At 40.5% G+C, this 19,934-nt stretch overlaps 1 protein-coding gene across 3 annotated transcripts in view; it reads right to left on the reverse strand.

Moving 5' to 3' along the window:
* Window positions 1-2,370: 2,370 nt before the first annotated feature.
* Window positions 2,371-19,934, reverse strand: part of SAMD8 (sterile alpha motif domain containing 8) — a 73,378-nt gene continuing 55,814 nt past the window's right edge. For 2 of the 3 annotated variants that reach the window (XM_073686068.1, XM_073686066.1), the window contains exon 6: window positions 2,371-4,952. In XM_073686068.1, coding sequence (XP_073542169.1) covers window positions 4,648-4,952 — 305 coding nt within the window. In that variant the 3' untranslated portion in view covers window positions 2,371-4,647. The remainder of the gene's footprint in view (window positions 4,953-19,934) is intronic. The other variant, XM_073686069.1, reaches the window with a different exon arrangement.

Raw genomic sequence — 19,934 nt, forward strand, 5'->3', positions numbered from 1 at the left:
TTTTACATAACATTTTGGATCACATCCTGTGCTCTACGTTGAGCACTTACATCAGGGTTTCCATCTAAATCTCCAAGTGACGTGATTCAGATGAAACCCCAAAGGATTCATTCACTATAATGAGCAGAATTTCTATGAACGCCGTATGGCCTCTGTTCAGCGGTGTACTTTTTTCCCCCCAGAAGTGCACAAAACTGTGGTCAACGGCACTTTTATGCACGCCTAAAGAGACGGACACACACCAGACAGCGTCCACAGTGCCTCCATCTGCCTCATTATAGAGAATCTTCTGCTGGGGGATCTGTCTGAATCACGTATTTCAGAGATTTACATGGAAACTATGGTGTAAGTGCTCAGCACAGGATAAATGTGTGCCGAGCCATACTGCGATCTTTGGGAGGCAGAATGAACAAAATCAACAGCAGGTGAAGAATTGGTTTTAATTTATTTTTTTTACACCATTCCTCGTGCAGTATAAATTATTAGACTACTTTATTCTTTGGGTCGCTGTGATTACAGCGATACGAATTTATATAGTTTTATGTTTCACACACTAAATGATGCTTTTTTTTGCAAAAACTAGTTTTTACATCGCCATATTTTACAGAGCCATGTGAGGGCTTGTTTTTTTGTGGGATAAGTTGACGTTTTTATTGGTATCGTTATCGGATACATGACATTCTCTTTATCATTTTTTTATTTTTGGGAGGCAGAATGAACAAAAACCAGCAATTCATCAAGAGAATGCCAAGAGTGTGCAAAGCAGTCATCAAAGCAAAAGGTGGCTACTTGAAGAACCTAGAATATAAGACTTATTTTCAGTTGTTTCACACTTTTTTGTTAAGTATATAATTCCACATGTGTTAATTCATAGTTTTGATGCCTTCAGTGTGAATGTACAATTTTCATATTCATGAAAATACAGAAAAATCTTTAAATGAGGTGTGTCCAAACTTTTGGTCTGTACTGTACATACACACAATTAAAAGTGTATATATACATTGCTCAAAAAAATAAAGGGAACACTCAAATAACACATCCTAGATCTGAATGAATGAAATATTCTCATTGAATACTTTGTTCTGTACAAAGTTGAATGTGCTGACAACGAAATCACACAAAAATCATCAATGGAAATCAAATTAATTAACCAATGGAGGCCTGGGTTTGGAGTCACCCCCAAAATTAAAGTGGAAAAACACACTACAGGCTGATCCAACTTTGATGTAATGTCCTTAAAACAAGTCAAAATGAGTCTCAGTATTGTGTGTGGCCTCCATGTGCCTGTATGACCTCCCTACAACGCCTGGGCATGCTCCTGATGAGGTTGCGGATAGTCTCCTGTGGTATCTCCTCCCAGACATGGACTAAAGCATCCGCCAACTCCTGGACAGTCTGTGGTGCAACGGGACATTGGTGGATGGAGCGAGACATGATGTCCCAGATGTACTCAAATCGGATTCAGGTCTGGGGAACGGGCGGGCCAATCCATAGCTTCAATGCCTTCATCTTGCAGGAATTACTGACACACTCCAGCCACATGAAGTCTGGCATTGTCCTGCATTAGGAGGAACCCAGGGCCAACCGCACCAGCATATGGTCTCACAAGGGGTCTGAGGATCTCATCTCAGTACCTAATGGCAGTCAGGCTACCTCTGGCGAGCACATGGAGGGCTGTGCGGCCCTCCAAAGAAATGCCACCCCACACCATTACTGACCCACTGCCAAACCGGTCATGCTGAAGGATGTTGCAGGCAGCAGATCGCTCTCCACGGCGTCTCCAGACTCTGTCACGTCTGTCACATGTGCTCAGTGTGAACCTGCTTTCATCTGTGAAGAGCACAGGGCGCCAGTGGCGACTTTGACAATCCTGGTGTTCTGTGGCAAATGCCATGATTCCTGCACGGTGTGGGGCTGTGAGCACAACCCCCATCTGTGGACATTGGGCCCTCATACCACCCTCATGAAGTCGGTTTCTAACCGTTTGTGCAGACACATGCACATTTGTGGCCTGCTGGAGGTCATTTTGCAGGGCTCTAGCAGTGCTCCTCCTGTTCCTCCTTGCACAAAGGCGGAGGTAGCGGTCCTGCTGCTGGGTTGTTGCCCTCGTACGGCCCTCTCCGCATCTCCTGGTGTACTGTCCTGTCTCTTGGTAGTGCCTCTGGACACTACGATGACAGACACAGCAAACCTTCTTGCCACAGCTCGCATTGATGTGCCATCCTGGATGAACTGCACTACCTGAGCAACTTCTGTGGGTTGTAGAGTCCGTCTCATGCTACCTCGAGTGTGAAAGCACAATCAACATTCTCTTTAAACAGTTCAAGCTGTACAGTATTGTATGATAAGTAAAATACGAAGACAAAATGATGTAGTCGGTCTCAGGTTTAATACTTTTCCACAGAAATGTAAACAATACACACATCCCATGTTGATTGCTAGGAAATGAATACAGTCCTGTGTTGTAGTCAGCAGTGACATTGTGAAATGAACAGGAACCTAAATCAAATACTGTCAGTAACAGGTTAATGCTATGCACGCGTAAACAATTCAAATCATTGTCATTAATCAGCAAATTGGCAGGCATGTTAATGGAATACACATCTGTTTACCCAAATTAAGGGGTTATCATCTGCCATGATAATGTGCACTCTGTTATATTCATGTCAGATCAAGTTTCATAACAAAAATAATCCATGCTCTTCTTCATATAGGTCGCTTCATGCACATCAGCATATTAGTATGATGCATTGTATGAAATCAAAATTCACAGTAATTAGAACTACTGTACTGAACAGAAGCCAAATAAAAATCCCTTATGATGACACGAGGTAGTACTTAGAGTAAATGTTATGATGAACCGCAATACAAAACAGTCTCCAAAATGTTTAGATCTTACTAAATACATAGGAGCTTTAAGTTTAGCTTTACAACAGTTACATGGTGATAGAGGGTACAATTATGCTTTTGTAATATTTCATAGAAAGTAATTGAAAAAAAAAATGGAATTTTAAGGACACTATTTCATGTAGCTTAAACACAGTTTTTCTTCTTTTTTTTGCAGGTGTCTTCACCAATATTCGCATTAGCAATTTATCCTAATTGTTGCGTTTTTGGTGCAGATTTGAAGCATTGTAGTATTTGTAAATGCATTTTTTTTAGTATACAAACACTGGGATTCTGAAATTAAAAACAACTGTGTTTTTACATGTGTTTTTTCAGCTGCTCGCAGAATTCTATGGAGAAAAAAGGCACAATTCAATAGCGTCCTTAAACGAACAGTGGGAATGAGTTTTCATAAAATCACATCCACTTTGTTTGAACTGTTGAACGACGAAGGTTTTCTGCACAAAAAAAACACAGTTGAAATAACGCAGCACTTATACTATGTAGGAACATGGCCTTTATCATATGTATATACTGTAGATATTTTCAGATGAGTGCTCCAAACATACGTTTAAAAACCCGCTGAATGCCCTCAAATCCGTGTAGATTTAGTTTGTGTGTGAGGATTTGTGAAACGACATTCACTTCCATTGTACCATACTTTTCTTACTGGTTTTCAGTACGGATTCTATACACACACAAAATCTGCACGCATTTGGCAGTATGTGCACATGCACTTCTGAAAACTGCTGGAAAAAAACTGTGATAAAAAGACAAATGACAGAGGCCACTTGTCACATCACTATTGTACACAAGTATTTTTAAGTCATAAATGGGAGTGTGTCTATACGGCGGAGAAGCTCATTTTTTCGTGGCAATTTCTCTGTGCATTTTTTACTCCTTGCTTTGGCTTAAAAATACTGATGCAAAATACTGACATGTCAAAAGAATATAGTAGAGATGGAAAAGGACAGCCTAGATAACAGAAAACAAATTGGAAAGCCATTGAATAAATATAACAAAATGTGTAATTGCAGTTAATATAGCAGCTACATAAATAAAAAAAAAACATTAAAACTAAATGTTAACCCACTGGTAATGTCCAATATTAAAACCTTATTTTGCATTAATGTAAAGAAATGATTTTAATATCAATCACTGCTCTAGAATAGATTAATTACCCCAACACCATCAACCACACAAAAGTAATTGGACTTTTCACTTTATTTATCTAATCTACAATGTTGGGGGGAAAAAAGTGAAAAATTAAGGCCAAGTGCAAGGGTTGTGTATATGGGGAGCATTTTACCTCAGTATTTGTAAGCCAAAACCAGGAGAGGAACAATCAGAGAAAAGGTAGAATAGAAACAAGTCACCACTTCAGAATTTATCACCCACTCCTGGTTTGGACTTGTACATACGGAGGTAAAATACTGACCAAATACTCAACGTGTGCACGTGTATCATTCTACAGATTTAGAGCATTTATTTTATAACTTATGGTTCTTTTTAAATCTATGAAATATATATAGTTTATGGGTAAGTCTTACAGGTAAGGTATTTTTTAACCAAAGCCAAGTTTACTTATATGGCTGTTCTGCTCCATGTGCACTGGTAAGTTTGCTGTTAAGAGACAGATGCTTTTACGAGAATGTGCAATCCTTCTACGAATAGTTAATGAAAAACATTCCCCTTCCTTAATGGTTATGCAGACAAAATGGGCGCTCCAGACTTTCGAGTATACACACACAAATAAATAAATTAACTGAATAAGTTCTTTAGAAATACAGGCCTAGAGAAAGGCCAGCAGTATTCATTAGGAACAGGTCCTTTCACATTGCATTCAAAGAAGGAGAACATGGGGAACCAGATTCGTGCCCGTCGGCTTTGTTGGTATGCACGTGTATTTGCCAAAGTGTGGTAATAGAGGAAAAGTCTTGTGGTAATATAAAATGCAATGAAGACGTCAATGGAATAATGTTCATGGGCAGCCAAGATGAAGAAAATGCCAAACAGGTTGAGGACCCAGGAAAGTGTATGTAAGAAGTTCCAGCTCCGAGGACTGTCTAAAATAAAGAAGATTGCTAATTATATAATGAAGAACATTCTCTCAACTCCACCATACATTTTGAGTCTGAGCTCATTAGTATATGCAACACTGCAGAATAAAAGCTCAACAATACAGCATTTAAACACGAGCAGATTAAAAAGGGGTTTTCTAAGCTGCAGTTTGTTAAAAAAAAAACACAAAACCTGTGTTTTACTTATTCCCTGGGTTCAGCACAGAGTCTCCGCTGCCGCTCCGGATGATGGTTATTATCTGCTTCACCGACACCAATTCAGTGAGCAGCTCATGCCATCCACTGGGGCAGAGCCACGGAGCTCACTAATTGTAGGCAGCACAGTTTTCATGACTTCAGCACTGCAGAGCGAGGCATAGACTCCATGCTAGACAAGGGGAGAGTGAGTAAAGCTATTTGATTATTTTTTGTAAAACAAACTGCAGCTGGTAGAGAGGGGTTTTCAAAACCCAAAAAAATCCTTTAAAAAGGAATCTGAACCCATACTGTTATAGTAGTGGTTGGGGACAGTCAGGGGACCATTTAAAGGGACTATCAGCACAGAATGACTATTCAAATTCAGTTCTTTTAAACAGAATGTCAGCAGGTTTTTGCTACCTCACCTGAGAGCAGCCTGATGTAGGCAGAGAGAAGCTGAATCCAAAGATGTGTCACTTAGTTTACTGGGTGCAGCCATTCTGACACAATCAGAGCTTTTAGATTTAGTATGAAGCAAAGCTAAGAAAGCGAGGCCCGCCCACACCAGTCTCACTGTGTATAAAGTCCATAGACAGTGAGCTGCCTATCACAGGAAGAGGTGTGTCGGATCAGGGCTCACGCAACCAGCTAGTCACAGCAATGATAAGCTACTGGTGCTAAAACAATCAATGTAAGCAAACAAAACCTCAGAGCTTGATAAGAGCAGCATAGCTCAAATCTGTGTTTTAACCCCTACCTCAAGTTGTCTTGAGATTACATAGCAAAAACCTGCTGACAGACTCCCTTTAAGCGCTGATAGTTGCCTAAATGAGGGTAGAAACAATGAAAACTTATCCCCTACACCATCCTGCAAAAAGCTCAGGCAAAAGGCACTGTATGTAACCAAAATGGACCAATGAAAACTGCAGCTGGCCCCGCAGATAAAACAAACCCGCACACAGATCTGTCTACAGAAACATGTGTCAGCGTGTTTGGAGAATTTTTTACGTTGCCATCTTATATGACTTGCTTATATTGTTTGCTTTCATACTTTTTAAATCTTTTCCGACAAGTAGTCACAGTTTTGGTACAAAAAGGAATGACTTTGTGGAAGGGGTGTAGCCAACATATGCCAAAAAATACACCTACATTTTTGTGTAAATTTCTGTCTTTAAAATAAGCCAACTAATAGGTGGGATAAACCAAGATTAGACCGTCATTAGGTGCCCCAAATGTATGAAACAGCTTGAACCACTGTGAAAAACTGATCAATTTCAAGACTCTAGTCTACAATTTAGCTAAGACAGCATTTCACAACTTTTTCGGCTTTGGGGCACTCAGAATGGGGAAGTGGGGGGTTGAGGAGTATCATTGGAAGAACACATTGAGGGCCCTTTGCAATCCAATAGCTAATCATAATGCACTCCATGTGCATTTGACAAAAGTTAAATGCTGTTTTTGTGGAAGCAGTGGGCCCCTGTATGGATGCACCAATGCTATAGTATGTTCCCCCCCCCCCTTTAGATATACCTCTACAGTGGCTTGTGAAAGTATTCACACCCCTTCGAATTTTCCATGTTTTGCCACCTCACAACCTGGAATTTCACAGTTTTTTTTGAGGGTTTGCATCAATTCATCTAAAAAACATGCCTACTACTGAGAGCATTAGTTTTCTTTTTATGGTAAAGCAAACAATAAACAGGACAAAATAACTAAAAACTTCAGTGAGCATAAATTATTCACCCCCTTAAAGTCAGTACTTTGTAAAGCCTCTTTTTGCGGCAATTACAGCTGCAAGTCCCTTTGGATAAGTCTCTATGAGCTTTCCATAACTTGCCACTGGGATTCTTGTCCATTCCTCTGGTCAAAACTGCTCCAGCTCCTTCAAGTTAAGATGGTTTTCTCTGGTGAACAGCAATCTTCAAGTCTGAACACAGATTTTCAATTGGATTAAGGTCTGGGCTTTGACTGGGCCACTCCAAAACATTTACATGTTTCCCCTTAAGCCCTTAGTGACCGAGCCAAGTTTTTGAAATCTGACCAGTGTCACTTTATGTAGTAATAGCTCAAACGCTTCAATGGATCCCAGTGATTGTGAGACTGTTTTTTCAGGACATATTCCACTTCATATGCCCTTAAACCATAGAGTTATGTCACACAAATTAGTTAATAAATAACATTTCCCATACGTCTACTTTACAGCTGCATCATTTTTGAAACATAATAATTTTTTTTATTAGGAAGTTAGAAGGGTTAAAAGATAATCAAACATTTCTCTTTTTTTTTTTTTAGGGACCATATAACATTTGAAGTGGCTTTGAGGGAACTATATGACTGAAAATACCCAAAAATGACAATTCTAAAAACTGCATCCCTGAAAGTCCTCAAAACCACATTTAGGCTATGTGCCCACAATGCAGAAATGAAGCAGAAAATTTCTGCAGCATTTCTACATCTCCCTGGCAGAAAAAACGCATGCAGATTGTACATGCGTTTTTCCTGCAGAATACATTCGGATTCACATGCGTACCCACACGCGTTAACGCATGTGTTTCCGCATGCTTACTGAAAAGCACTTTCCAGGCGATAGCATGAGGCATGGATTTATATAGTGTGACCGTAAAAATAAAAAAATAAAGCTATACTTACCCCCGATCCCCCGCCGCGTGTGCTGTCGCGCTCGTCCTGGCTTCTTCCGGGTTGCCGGCATCTCGCGAGACAGCCTGCGGTCACATGACCGCGACGTCATCTCAGGTCCTGGAAGGAGAAGCTCTGCAGGGGCCGCCGGACAGGTGAATATAAACTTTTTTATTATTTTATTCTTTTTTTTTTTTACAGGTACAATGGTACCCAGGTCTGGATGAGAGTCTTCTCTCCTCCAGAACTGGGTACCATCCGCACATAGAGACGCATAGAAGCCGCTTGTACAAATGTACAGACACGGATTCTATGCGTCTTAGTGCAAGTCAATGGCGGCGCTTCCGCAAAATTAATGAACATGCTGCGGATTTATTTGCGCTGCAGAAACGCTGAGGAAAAATCCGCAGCATGTGCATTGACATTGCGGAATGCCATTGGGGACCATAGGGTGCGGATTACCATGCGTTTTTGATGCGTTTCCGCTGCGGAAATTCCGCAGCATAAATACATGAAAAACGCATCGTGTGCACGCAGCCTTAAGAAGTTTATTAACCCTTCAAGAGCTTCACAAAAACTAAAGCAATGTGGAAGGAGAAAATAATATTTGACTTTTTTTTTTTTTCCACAAAAATTTTACTTTAGCCCCAAATTTTAAATTTTTACAAGGGTAACAGGAGAAATTGCACAACAAATTTTGGGGTCTATTTTCTCCTGAGTACGCAAAAAACCCATTTGTGGGGGAAAACTACTGCTTGGGCACATGGCAGGGCTCGGAAGGGAAGGAGCACAGTTTGACTTTTTGAATGCAAAAAATGGAATCGAGAGCGGATGCCATGTCGCGTTTGGAAAGCCCCTGATGTGTTTAAACAGTGGAAACCTCCCACAAGTAACCCCCATTTGGGAAACTAGAACCCTCAAGGAATGTATCTAGATGTGTGGTGAGCATCTTGAAACACCAGGTGCTTCACAGAAGTTTATAACGTAGAGCTGTGGAGAAAACTACTGTTTGGGTGCACGGCAGGGCTCGGAAAAAAACGAGTGATGTTTTGAGACGCAAACATTGATTGAATTATCTGAGGGTGTCATGTCGTGTTTGGAGAGCCCCTGATGTGCCTAAACAGTGGAAACCCCCCACAAGTTATCCCATTTTGGAAACTACACCTCTCAAGGATTTTATCTAAGGGTATAGTGAGCATTTTGAACTCACAAGTACTACACAGAATTTGATAACAATAGGTCGTCATATTGAAAATATTCATTTTTTTGACAGAAAAGTTTTAGACCCAAATTTGTAATTTTTATAATGCATAATGGAAGAAAACGGACCCCATAATTTGTTATGCAATTTCTCCTGGACATGATGTTACTCCATATGTGGTCAAAAACTTCTGTTTGGGCACATGGCAGGGCTAGGAAAGAAATGAGCGCTATTTGTCTGGAATAGATTGTGAATGCCATGTCGAATTCGGAGGGCCCCTAACATGCAAGAACAGCAGAACCCCCCCACCCCGCCCCCCAAGTTACCCCATGTTAAAAGCTAGACCCCACAAGAAATTCATTTGGGGGGGTGTGGAGCATTTTTAACCTACAGGTGATTGACAAAACTTTATAACTTTTAGATGTGAAACCAAAAATTTTATTTTTTCCACTAAAATACTGTTTTAGCCCCAAATTTATAATTTAGCACTACAGAATGCAGATTTTGTTTGAATAGATTGTGGGCTCCATTAGCTGAGCCTTTGAAGTGTCAGAACAGCAGAAACCCCCCAGGTGACCCAATGACTAAGGACTTCATCTAGAGGTGTAGTGAGCATTTTGAACCCATAAGTGCCTCACAGAAATTTATACCGTTGAGGCTTGGAAATACGACATTTTAGTGGTAAAAAATGTAATTTTTGTATTTGCTGAAAATTTCTCAGGTACACAAGGCTTAATAGGAGAAATTGGACCCTATAGTTTATTGCACAATTTTTCCCGAACGTGGTGATGCCCAAATGTCGTCAGAAATTACTGTTAGGCCACACATCAGGGCTGAGAAGGAAGGAGTGCTATTTGGATTTTGGAGCACAGATTTTGCTAGAATAGTTTACAGGCGTCATTTGCGGAGCCCCAAAGGTGCCAGGACACAAGAAAAACCACAAAAGTGACATTGAAGAAATTGCATCTCTCAATGAATTAATCTACGACTGCAGTGACTATTTTGTTACATCTACGCCATGCTTTTTTTCAGGAGAATTGCAAATATGCTAGTTTAGTGCCCATATATTGTGCCCCTATACAGTGAAGAACCCCCATACATTGTATCCAGCTTGTGCTTATGGCGATACACACCCCGGAAATTAAGTACTCTCTCTCCACTACAATAACGCCAAACATGTGGCTGCTTACTGCGGTTTAGGCATAGTGGGGCTCAGAAAGGGCATTTTTATTTGGGAGCGCAGATTTAACTGTATTTTATTTGAGGGTGCGGGAGCCATGTCTCTTTTCCAGAGTCTTTGTTCTACTAGTAACGTGGGAACCCCCTATAGTTCCAATGACAGATGACGGACCTGAGTGGGGGTTGGTTTTGTACAGGATAAATTAGGGATTTATTGGTAACATTTTTGGGTACATAATATTTTTTGATGCTTCCAGAATAAGGCTGGATCGCCTTCTTGTGTTATATGCTGAGCACTTAAGAGTAAATCCCACAAAAAACATGAATCAGACGAAACCCCCAACGGAACCAACCACCATGAGGCAGATGGAGACACTTTTGAATCCGTTTGATATCTGCTCAGGTGGTATTCATCTTTTTAGGCGTGCACAGATCTGTGGTTTTCCACTCGAGTGCTAAAAAGACGCCTAAAATGATAGCACACTGCCGGAACACAGGCCAGTCCAAAGTGACTCCATCTGCCTCACAAGTGAGTGGTTCTGTCGGGGGTTTTGTCTGAATCGCGGTTTTGGGGAATTTACACGAAAACCTAGACGTAAGTGCCCAGCAGGATAATTGTGAGCCGAGCCTTATTCAAATTTTTGGGAGGTAGAATGAACAAATCGACAGCAGTACAAGAATATTTCTTATTTTTGCGCAGTTCACCGTAAGATATAAGTGATAACGTGGATTTATTCTTCGCATTGGTACGATTACAGTGATTTATATAATTTTTTTTTTAGGTTTTGCTGCCATCATACAGTAAAAATACTTTTTTATAAAAAGTTTTTTTTTTTCATTGCCATATTCTGAGAGCTGTAATTTTTTTATTCTTTGGCGAACAGAGCTGTATGAGGGCTTATTTTTTTGTGGGATGAGTTTCAGAATTTTTTTTTTTATTCAGATTTTTCAAACAAAGAATGAACAAAAACTAGCAATTCAGTTATTGTTTTTATTTGTTTTTTTTTGCGCCATTCACTGTGCAGTAAAAGTGAAGACAGATTTGTTTGTCTGGTCGGTACGATTACAGCGATACCAGATTTATATAGGTGTTTTTTTTAATGCATTGCTATTTTTACACATTAAAAATATTTTACAAAAAAATGCTTTTGTTGTTGCAGGGTCATTTTCTAAGAGCTGTAACTTTTTTTTGCCTAATTAGGGCTTGTTTTTTGCGGAACGCTAGGCTTTTTCATTTACCATATTTTTCGGACTATAAGACGCACTTTTTTCCTCCAAAATTTTGGAGGAAAGTGGGGGGGTGCGTCTTCTAGTCCGAACTATACATGTCCATACTATATACTGTGGCTAAGGGTGGTGTGGGTGAGGAGCAGCAGCGGTGGATGAGCGGGGCACAGGAGGCAGCAGCCGCCTGCTGCAGCCTACACTGTGCCCGCTGCTAAAGAAAATGAATATTCACTGCTCCCCACGCCCATGGGCGTGGGGAGCAATGAATATTCGTTTTCCTAAATAGTGCGCACACTGTAGCCGCAGCCGGCGGTCTGTGTGCCCGCTAATAAAGACCATGAATATTCACTACAATCCACTCCCATGGGTTGTAGTGAATATTCATGGTCTTTAATAGCGGGTACACAGACCGCCTGCCGCAGCAGGAGCCACGCTGCAGCTACAGTATGCGCGCTATTGAAGAGAGTGAATGGTCACTGCTCCCCACGCACACAGTCCCGGCGTGGGGACAGCGAGTATTCCGGCACAGCATCTCACACTGTGTGAGGGTGCATGGCAGTGACGCCATGCACGGCTCACACAGTGAGAGTGTCGGCAGCAGAGTGGGACGAAGTGATGGAGGAGAGAGGAGGTGGGTATAATTGTTTATTTTTTTGTGGGCAGAGTGATGGAGATCAATGGGTGCCAAACATACCAGGATCAAGGGATCAGAGGGAGCCATGCATACCATAATGGAGGATCAAGGGGTGCCATGCATGCCAGGATGGGGGATCAAGGGGTACCATGCATACCAGGATGGGGATGAGAGCTACACATACCAGGATGGGGATGAGGGCCACATATACCAGGAAGTAGGGGCCAGTGTCAGCAGCAGACCCCCTCCCCTATAACAGGGCATCATGACCACATTTTTTGCTTACATTTTTTTTTCTATTTTCCTCCTCTAAAACCTAGGTGCGTCTTATAGTCTGAAGAATACGGTATACAATTTTTTTACATACGACTTTTTGATCGCTTTTTATTCACTTTTTTTGTGAGTATGATGAAAAAGTGACATTTTCGGCGTGTTTTTTATTATTATTTTTACGGAATTCGCCGTACGGAACAAATAACTTTTATAGATCAGGTCGTTCCAGACACAGCGATACCAATTGTATACTTTTTTTTGTTTAATTTTGTTATATCACAAAGGCTGTGTTTTGTGTGCGCTTTTTTAAAATTTTTACATATTTTATTTTACTTTGTTTCACTTTTTTACTTAGTCCCAGTGTGGGACATGTATAATTTTTATTTTGATCACTGGTCTCATACACTGCAGTATTCTTATACAGTGCATGAGACTGTCAGTGTCTCACAGACTTTGCCTGTGAGACCCAGCTGATAGCTTGGTCTCACAGGCCACCGTACCCTGAGGTCATAGCATGACCTCAGCGTACCATGGTAACCATTGGCACCCACGATTCTCATTGCGGCAGTCCGATGGTTACAAAGGGGGTCTTGAGACCCCCCTTGCAACCACTTAAATACCACTGTTGAGATTGACAGCGGTATTTAAGGGGTTAATCGGTCCCGATCAGCTTTAAATCGAGCCAGGGCCGTACTGCAGGGTGTCAGATATCATGTACAGCTGACACCCACGGGAATTTCAGCACTATGCGCTTATTCCTCAGCGCTGTTAAAAGGCAGCGCTAAGGAATAAGGCCTCTTAACGACCGCCGTTAAAAGGCATATTGATGGTCGTTAAGGGGTTAAATCACTCAAGTGTTGCCTTAGCAGTATGCTTTGGGTCATTATCTTGTTGGAAGGTGAACCTCTGTCACAGTTTCAAATCACTGACTGACTGAAACAGGTTTTGCTCAAGAATATCCCTGTATTTAGCACAATCCATCTTTTCCTCGACTCGGACCATTTTCCCTGTCCCTGGTGCCGAAAACATTCCCACATCATGATGCTGCCACCATCATGTTTCACTGTGGGAATGGTGTTTTTGGGGTGATGCGCTGTGTTAGATTGGCATCAGACATAACATTTACCTTTGTGGCTAAAAAGTTCAATTTTGGCTTCATCTGACCACAGCACCTTCCTCCATACATTTGGGAAGTCTCCCACATGTCTTTTTGCAAACTCAAAACGAGCCTTACAATTTTTGTGTGCAAGTAGAGGCTTTTTTCTGCCCACTCTTCCATAAAGACCACCTCTATGGAGTGTACGGCAAAATATGGTTGTATCGCCAGATATTCCAGTTTCTGCTTGGGAACTCTGCAGCTCCTCCAGAGTTACCTTTGGTCTCTGTGCTGTCTCTCTGATTAATGCCCTCCTTGCCCGGGCTGAGAGTTTTGGTCGGTGGACCTCACTTGCCAGGTGTGTTGTGGTAGCATGTTATTTTTATTTGATGATAATGGATTTAATGGTGCTCCGGGGAATCATCAGAGATTGGAATATTTTTTATTTTTAAACTCAACCCTAACTTGTACTTCTTAACAACTTTGTCCCTGACTTGTTTGGAGAGCTTCTTGGTCTTCATGGTGTTAGGTTAGTGTTGCCTCTTGCTTAATGGTGTTGCAGCCTCTATGGATTTTCAGAAACGGTGTGTTTATACTGACAGACCATGTGACACCTAGATTGCACACAGGTGGACTTTCTTTCACTAAGCATGACACTTATGAAGGTAATTGCTTACATCAGACATTTTTAAGGGCTTAATAGCAAAAGGGATGAATACACATGCACAAGCCAATTTTTAGTGATTTGATCCCATAAATTTAATTCATGCCTATATTTTTCTCACTTCACTAACAAACTATTTAGTGCTGGTGCATCACACACAAATCAGATTACAAAAATATTTAAACACGCTGTACTGTAACAAAATACGTAAAGAGCCAAGGGGGCGAAAACTTTCACAAGCCACTGTATATCTATACACACAGTTAGGTCCAGAAATATTTGAACAGTGACACACGTTTTAGCATTTTAGCTGCTTACCAAAACGTACTCAAGATACAGTTAAATAATCAATATGAGATTAAAGTGCAGACTCGCAGGTTTAATTTTACGAGCATTCACATCCTAATTGAAATAAGGGTTTAGGAATTACAGCTCTTTAACCACTTTGCACCAGAGCCTGTTTTTGCCTTCGTGACCGGGCCAATTTTTTCAATTCTGACCACTGTCACTTTATGAAGTAATTACTCTGGAACGCTTCAATGTATTCCCCTGATTCTGAGATTGTTTTTTCGTGACACATTGTACTTCATGACACTGGTAAAATTTCTTCGATATAACTTACGTTTATTTGTGAAAAAATCGGAAATTTGGCGAAAATTTTGAAAATTTTGCAATTTTCTAACTTTGAATTTTCATGCCCTTAAATCAGAGAGATGTGTCACACAAAAGAGTTAATAAATAACATTTCCCACATGTCTACTTTACATCAGCACAATTTTGGAACCAAAATTTTTTTTTGTTAGGGAGCTATAAGGGTTAAAAGTTGACAAGCGATTTCTCATTTTTCCAACAAAATTTACAAAAACATTTTTTTAGGGACCACATCATATTTGAAGTCACTTTGAGGGGTCTTTATGACAGAAAATACCAAAAAGTGACACCATTCTAAAAACTGCACCCCTCAAGGTGCTCAAAACCACATTCAAGAACTTTATTAACCCTTCAGGTGCTTCACAGGAATTTTTGGAATGTGGAAGAAAAAAATTAACATTTAACTTTTTTCACAAAAATGTTACTTTAGACCCAATTTTTTCTATTTTCACAGGGGTAACAGGAAAAAATGGACCCCAAATTTTTTTGTGCAATTTCTCTTGAGCGTGCTGATACCCCATATGTGAGGGAAAACCACTGTTTGGGCGCACTGCAGGGTTCGGAAGGGAAGGAGCGCCATTAGACTTTTTGAATATAAAATTTGTCTGAATAATTAGCAGACGCCATGTTGCGTTTGGAGAGCTCCTGATGTGCCTAAACAGTGGAAACCCCCCCACAAGTGACACCATTTTGGAAACTAGACCCCTTAGGGAACTTATCTAGATGTGTGGTGAGCACCTTGAACCCCAAGGTGCTTCACAGAAGTTTATAATATTGAGCTGTAAAAATAAAATTTTCACATTTTTCCCACAAAAACGTTTTTCATCCCTTAATTTTGCATTATCATAAGGGTAATAGGAAAAATTGCACCATGAAATTTGTTGTGCAATTTCTCCTGAACACGCTGATACCCCATATGTGGAGGCAAACCACTGTTTGGGCGCACGGCAGGGTTTGAAAGGGAAGGAGCGCCATTTGACTTTTTGAATGTAAAATTTGTCTGAATAATTAGCGGACGCCATGTTGCGTTTGGAGAGCTCCTGATGTGCCTAAACAGTGGAAACCCCCACAAGTGACACCATTTTGGAAACTAGACCCCTTAGGGAACTTATCTAGATGTGTGGTGAGCACCTTGAACCCCAAGGTGCTTCACAGAAGATTATAATATTGAGCTGTAAAAATAAAATTTTCTAATTTTTCCCACAAAACCATTTTTCATCCCTTAATTTTGCATTATCATAAGGGTAATAGGATAAATTGCACCATGAAATTTGTTGTGCAATTTCTCCTGAGTACGCTGATACCCCATATGTGGGGGAAAACCACTGCTTTGGTGGACGGCAGGGTTCGGAAGAGAAAGGAGCGCTATGTTGGCTGGGATAGGTGGCAGACACCATGTCACATTTGAAGAGTCGCTGAAATGCCGAAACAGCAGAAACCCCCACAAGTGACCCCATTTTGTAAACTACACCTCTCAAGGAATTCATCTAGGGAAGTAGTGAGTATTTTTCAATTTTTAAATTTATACCATTGGTCAGTGAAAAAAGCATAATTATATTTTTACCACAAAAAAATGTTTTACCCTCAGATTTTACATTTTCACACAGGGCAATGGGTAAAAATGGTGCCGAAATGTGTCACACAATTTCTTCTAAAAGTGGCAATACCCCATATGTGGCTGTATCGTACCGCTTAGCCATACGGCGAGATCTGGGAGGGACGGAGCGCTATTTGACAATTGGAGAACAAATTATTGTAGAATAGGCATTTGGATTTGGGAGCACAAAATTTTATGAATTTCTTTTGGGGGACAAGGGCCATTTCGCTTTTCCAGAGCCTTTCTGCTACCAGTAACTTGGAAGTCCCTTATATTTTTAACAGATGACAGACCTGAATGGGGACTAGCTTTTTTTGAGGACTGAGTTGAAGCTTTTATTGGGAACATTTTATGTAACATTTATCCGGCGCTCTAGGCTGAGCACTTACATCGGGGTTTCCATCTAAATTTCCAAGTGATGTAATTCAGATGAAACCCCTGCAGGATCCATTCATTGTAATGAGGCTGCAGAGTTACTTTGGACTCCGTCTGGCCTCTGTTTAGTGGTGTCCTTTTTTTCAGAAGTGCACAAAACTGGCCAACCGCACTTTTATGCACGCCTAAAACAAATGACACCGTGGGATCCCAGGCTAGACGGCGTCCACAGTGGCCTATATCTGCCTCATTACAGGGAATCTTCCATCATGGGTTCTGGCTGAATCACGTATTTCAGAGATTTACACGGATACTCTGGTGTAAGTGCTCAGCGCAGAGCGCAGGATAAATGTGAGCAGAGCCTTACTGCGATCTTTCGGAGACATAATAAACAAATCAGTAGCAGGTGAAGAATTGGTTTTATTTATTTTTTACGCCGTTCCTCGTGTGGTATAAGTGATGAGATTACTTTATTCTTCGGGTCGGTGCGATTACAGAGATACAAGATTTATATCGGGTTTTTATGACTGACAGCTCTCACACACTAAAAGACGCTTTTTTTTTGCAAAATCTAGTTTTTGCATCACCATATTTTGAGAGCTATAATTTTTCCATATTTCGGCCGGCTGACAGTCATATGATGGCTTGTTTTTTGCGGGACGAGTTGACATTTTTATTGGTACCATTTTCGGGTACGTGACATTTTTTGATCGCTTTCCATTCTGTTTTTTGGGAGGTAAAATTAACAAAAACCAATTCAGGAATTGTTCTTTGAGGTTTTTTTTTATGCCGTTCTGCGTGTGGTAAAAGTGATCAGGCAGCGTTATTCTTCGGGTCAGTACATTTACAGCGATACTACACTTACTGTATATTTTTTTATGTTTTGGCACTTTTACACAATAAAACAAATTTATAGAAAAAAATATTTATTTTGCATTGCTTTATTCTGAGCCCTATAACTTTTTTCTATTTTTCGACTGATGGAGCTGTATGGCGGCTTGTTTTTTGGGGAACAACATGACGTTTTCAGCGGTACCATTTTTATTTCTATTTTGCTTTTTGATCGCATTTTTTTCCACTTTTTGTTTGGCGATATGATGAGAAAGCATATTTTTTTGCTCCGTTTTTTATTTATTTTTTATTACGGTGAGAAGGAGTTAATTAGTGTGACAGTTTTATAGCTCGGGTTGTTTTGGACGCGGCGATACCAAATATGTGTTCTTTTTTTGGTTTTGTAAAAATATACGGATTTATTGGTTTAATATTTTATTTATTTATTTTTATTTATTTTGTGTTTTTTTTTTTTTTTAACAGTTTAAAAACTTTTTTTTTACTTTTTTTTTACATTTTTACTTAGTCCCTGTATTGGACATTAATTTTTATTTTTCTGATCACTGATCTCATGTAATGTAATAGACATATATTACATTACATTACATGAGATCTTCCCTGTTTCAGTCAGAGTCTCCTGTCTGGCTCAGCTTGCAGGCTGAGCCAGACAGGACACCATATATGGCAGAGCTGGAGGCAGTCATGTGACCTCCAGCTGCCATAGCAACCCCAGGTCCTGGAAGGAATCTGAGGTCTTCGGAGGCAAGTAAGACGACCCCCTCTCCTCCTGCTGTCTCCTATATGCCGCGATCACTATAGATCGCAGCATATAGAAGACAGCAAAGGGTTAACATCACTGGGACCTGATCCTGGTCCCGATGATGTTCCCTGTCAGAGCTAACGCTCTGCACCGGAATCGCAGCGCTTGCAGGACCCTGGGGGTCCTGAGCGCTGCGAGACCACCCACCGTTTTTAAACGTCCGCGCTGCACAGAGCCCAGGCAGCGCGGACGTTTATGTACAGTGGGCGGTCGGGAACCGGTTAATATGTACCTGCCTCTTGTTAAAGGGACCAAAAGTATTTGGATAATTATCTAAAAAGCACTTTAATGGGCTATTCCTTCATTAATCCATCATCAAGTAAACAGGTAAAAGGTCTGGAGCCGATTCAAGGTATAACATTTGCATTTGAAAGCAGTTGCTGTGAACCTACAACACGCGGTCAAAAAAAACTCTCAATGGAAGAGAAACAGACCATCATAAGGCTGAAAAAAAGAAGAATGCCATCAGAGGTATAGCAGAAATGTTAGGAGTGGCTAAATCAACAGTTTCGTATATTGCAAAAAAAACAAAAACGCATTGGTAAGCTTGGGAACTAAAAGAGGAATGGACGTCCATAGAAGACAACAGTGGTGGGTGATCGCAGAATCCTTTACATGGTGAAAAAAAATTACCTAACAACAGCCACCCAGGTGAACAACACTCTCCAGGCAGTATGTATTTCAGTAGCTAAGTCTACCATAAATTGAAGACTTCATGAGGTGCAAATCATTAATCACCCTTCTAAATAGAAAGACCAGATTAGACTTTGACAAAAAAAAATATCTGAAGAAGCCAGCCCAGTTCTGGAAAAGCATTCTTTGGAAAGATGAAACTAAGATCAACCTGTACCAGAATGATGGAAAGAAGAATGCATGGAGAAGGCTACAGGGCTATACCTTCTTCTCAGATTCAACCAAATGCAGGAAGGTTGATTGGAAGGTGCTTCACGGTACAGATGGACAATGACTCAAAACATACTGCGAGAGCAACCCTGGAGTTTTTTTTAACGGAAAGAAGGAATAGTCAATCACCAGATCTTAACCCCATGGAGCATGCATAGCCATGCTTACGACAAGACTTAAGGCAGAAAGACCCACAAATAAGCAACAACTGCAAACCCAGCGTTTGGCGACGGCCATGGCTTCCAGACTTCAGGTAGTCATTGCCTGCAAAGGATTCTCTATAAAAAGTATCAAAAATGAACATTTTAATTAATAGTAAAGTTAAAATTGTTCAATTTGCCCAATTACTTTTGAACCCCTGAAATGAGGAGGCTTAGTAGACAAATGGTTGTAACTCCTAAATATGTCACAGGATAGTTTGTTCAACCCATTTAATTAAACCTGAAAGCCTACCACTTCAATTTCATCATAGTTGTTTCATTTAAAATAAAAAAAATAGTGGCATGCAGTACCCAAATCACGAAGACCTGGTCACTGTCCAAATATTTCTGGCCCTAACTGTGTGATAATATATATTTACATTATGCCCCTGAATAAAAAATACACTGTGCCTGATGATTATATTAAAAAATATGCACAATGTCCTCTTAATATATAAACCTGTACTAAGAGGTACAGAGCCCGAGAATAAAACTAAGACTC

The sequence above is a fragment of the Phyllobates terribilis genome, unplaced genomic scaffold (assembly GCF_046119375.1).
Source record: "Phyllobates terribilis strain yellow unplaced genomic scaffold, ASM4611937v1 Scaffold_5__5_contigs__length_657084704, whole genome shotgun sequence".
Taxonomy (NCBI): Eukaryota; Metazoa; Chordata; class Amphibia; order Anura; family Dendrobatidae; genus Phyllobates; species Phyllobates terribilis.